Source organism: Etheostoma spectabile, chromosome 6 (genome assembly GCF_008692095.1).
Source record: "Etheostoma spectabile isolate EspeVRDwgs_2016 chromosome 6, UIUC_Espe_1.0, whole genome shotgun sequence".
NCBI lineage: Eukaryota > Metazoa > Chordata > Actinopteri > Perciformes > Percidae > Etheostoma > Etheostoma spectabile.
In genome coordinates, this window is record NC_045738.1 from 30,392,779 (window position 1) to 30,396,424 (window position 3,646).

General features: G+C 39.6%; 1 protein-coding gene across 1 annotated transcript in view; it reads right to left on the minus strand.

Moving 5' to 3' along the window:
* Positions 1-827, minus strand: part of fgb (fibrinogen beta chain) — a 44,093-nt gene extending 43,266 nt beyond the window's left edge. The window contains 2 exon segments of the mRNA XM_032518160.1: positions 268-297; positions 673-827. Coding sequence (XP_032374051.1) covers positions 268-297; positions 673-753 — 111 coding nt within the window. The 5' untranslated portion in view covers positions 754-827.
* Positions 828-3,646: the final 2,819 nt, after the last annotated feature.

A 3,646-nucleotide genomic window follows, 5' to 3' on the forward strand; every position in this document is an offset into this window, starting at 1 on the left:
GATGATGCTTGAAAGCATGTTTCCTTGGACAGGGAGGCTTCAAATAATGGTTTGCAGCTTTGTCAAGGTCTGCTACACGCCCTGCTACGCCCTGTACCGCACCTGTACATCGCCCATGCTAAAACCCACACAGGGGGACACAAGAGGACACGAGGGGAAAACAAGAAGACACAAGGGGAAACAAAAGGACACAATACGTGATGAAGGTTCAGACAAAATAAATGCCGGTCATGGTGTATGAGTCAAACAGTTGAAGTGTGTTTTACATACCGTCGCAGTCTTCGCTGTCTTGCCGTCCTGTGGAAGAAAACAAACTATTGTGACAGATGTCAACTTTTACTCAATACTATTTCAGAAACACTTCCATTTGTTTTACAATGCTATAAAATTGAATAAGACCCAAAATTAATGAAAGTAGAGATTTGTACTTGGCAAAGAGCGTTGGAATCAATCATGTTATTTTGGGGAATTAAAAAGAACATTGATATAGGACAACATGAGGACAACATGGGGACAACATGAGAACAACATGAGGACAACATGAAGACAACAAGAGGACAACATGAGGACAACATGAGGGTTTAAAAAGAAAAGAGATTCTCGTAACTTCTGTAATAACACCGCGAAAAGAAAAATATCTTTAGAAAATTTTGGGTGTTCACACACACTCACGTCGTCATAGTCGTCATAGTCCTGAGTCCAGACGGCGGACACACACAGACACAGCAACAGCAGCGTCCTCATCGTCCTCATTGTCCTCTGGTGATAAAGTTCCTCTTCTCAGAAGCTCTTCAGTGTGTCTTCTCTCTCTTCTCAATGTCCCTGAAATCTGGTTTAACCAGGTTTTTATCCTCCCTCTGTCTGTCTGTGTGCGTGTGTGTGTGTGTGTGTGTCTGTGTGTGTGGGCGTCCTCCCCCCCCCCCCCAAACCTTTATTGATCCGGTCAATAACTGCTGGGACAGTTTGCCTGAGTCACTGTCAACCTGGAGTTTGTGTGGGAACAAAAGGGCAAAAGGACTGAAAGGTTTTACCGATAACTCTGAATTTCCAGATTGAAGCCAATGCCCAACGGACAATATGCAGAATATTACTGTAATCCCCCCAAAAATAGAAAGTTAAGTTTTTAATGTAAATGAATAAATGTCATTAGTTTAGATGTGGTTTTCCAGTCGTAGCAGAATGTCTTAACCCTCATGTTGTCTTCCCGTCAAAATTGAAAATTAACACTTTTGTTGACGCTTTATATAGATGTTTTTAACTTTTTCTTACATTTTTGTCCCTTTTTGTGACGTTTTCAACACTACGTAACACTAACTTATTAACATTAGTTTTAGTTATTTTTGGAATTTAGGGCAGAACCTCATTTATAAGAATAGCTACCTAATGTTTGAGTTAGAAAAGCAAAATTAGGAATTATTGACTAAATTAAAGGATGGGATGTTGATGATATCACAGACTGGAATTGTCAACTTTTACTCAATACTATTTCAACAACACTTCAATTTGTTTTTAAATGCTAAAATTTGATAAGACCCCAAAATTAATGAAAGTAAGATTTGTACTTGGCAAAGCGCATGTGGAATCAATCATGTTATTTTGGGGAATTAAAAGAACATTGTATAGGACAACATGAGGACAAACATGAGGACAACATGGTGCAATTGACCCGGACAAGATCAGGAAACATGAGGGTTTAATATACAGTAATATACACGATATTATACACATACACTTCTATATATATATATAATATATATATATATATACACCTTACACTATACGATACTTATCTATAGACCACATACCATATATACCCATGATATATGTACAATATTCTATATATATATATATATTATATATATATATATATATATTTTTATTGGCTGTGGAGGGAAGCTTCATGTTGAAAATGACCTAACCTCCTGACTGTTTAATAACATCATTAAATGTACCATGTGGACTGGGGGGGGGGGGGCATAACGACAGTAAGCAAGATTCAGAGGTTCGGAGTTGAGGGGGCTCTAATATACGTCCCAAAGCTTATTATCAACTAACTTACTGTAAATATGATGGCATCTAGATGGAGATTTTGAAACACTAGGCTTGGTTTGATTTACTGTTATCATTGCCCCTTGAATACATAATTATTATCAGAGTAATATATTAATCCAGTGAAAGGTCAAAGCTCTGTTTGCGGAGGCGTTGCAGCGAGTCCGTCTGTTTCGGGAAATCACGCCGGCTGAGCCCCAGCTGATGTTTGTCTGAGTCCAAAAGGGAACGTGGTGCTGCGTTGTGAAATCACAGGCACAAGCACAAACTTTACCAGCCTACTTTCTGTACATAATGTAATATTTTAAGGGTGTATCCTAAATACAAAACCACTAGCGGGTCCAAACTAAGAAGAACCAAGTACACGTCAAATACATTTTTCCCAAAGATGGTTTCAGTCGTTTAGTTCTGATTTCAAGTGTTCATTTTTTTCTGATAAGTTTGGTTTTTAGTCATTATTTGATGAAAACTGGGCCGAAACAACATGATTGACAGCTGGGATTGGTTTGGGGTGGGTGTGGGGGCGGGACTTTGACCATGCAGCACTGCTGCTGGATCACTACAGTTTTGGAAATCTGTTCAGTAGACACAGAAACAGGAAACTACTCTGAGTTGGGGTGTCTCAGTAATAGACCGTTGTTGCCCCCCCAGTGTGAGTCGAGTGCAGATTTGAGTCCCGCATGCGTCACTTTGCGACTACTAGCATACGATACAGTAAAAATTGACCTACTTAACCAAGTTGGTTCACTGCTAGCTTAGCTACAAGTTAGCATCAAACACAACAAAGGCTGTCAGTTGAATGGTGTTTTGAGCTAACGTTAGCATCAAACTATCATAGATAGCTACAACATTTTTGAAATTACTGCTAGCTTAGCTACAAGCTAGCAATTACACACAACAAAGGCTGTCAGTTGAATATTATTTTGAGCTAACGTTAGCAACCAAGCTATCATAGATTGCTACAACATTTTTGAAAGGATTCCCATCTTCTGTTATTGTTTGTAATGAGAAAACTTTATTATTTCATGGATTTCAAAAATTTCAGTATGACACATTATGTCGTAAACAGTTTGAATCTGAGGATGCACGACTCACATCTGCACTCGACTCACATCGGGGGGGGGTGTGGCCTGACTCCGGTTCCAAAAGGACAGATGGTGGAGACGTGTCCTCCATCTTTTGTTTTTTCACAGTTGTGACCACTTACAACGTAAAAGGCCTCTTTTGAAAATGGAAGTCCTTTACTTGCTGACTGCGTGAGACCCCGGAGCGTCCTCTGGACAGACATCATCAGGACGAGGTCTCCACAAAGACACCAGAGGTCACAGAGGTTCACTTAAGGCAGATTTATTGGAAACAATCACATGTTTACAAGTAAACCGAGCTGTCCCGGACACGTCAACAGACCACAGACACAGACAGCTGAATGTAATGTCTCATTCGGCATTTGGGACGGTGTCAGTTGGACATAATTACACACATTTATATGGTATAAGTTTAGGGAACATGATATAAGTTATATCATGTTTCCTACATCTAAAATGGGCTTTGAACCATTTAAATCCCAATCCCCATCTTCACTCCCCTTCCTTAATTA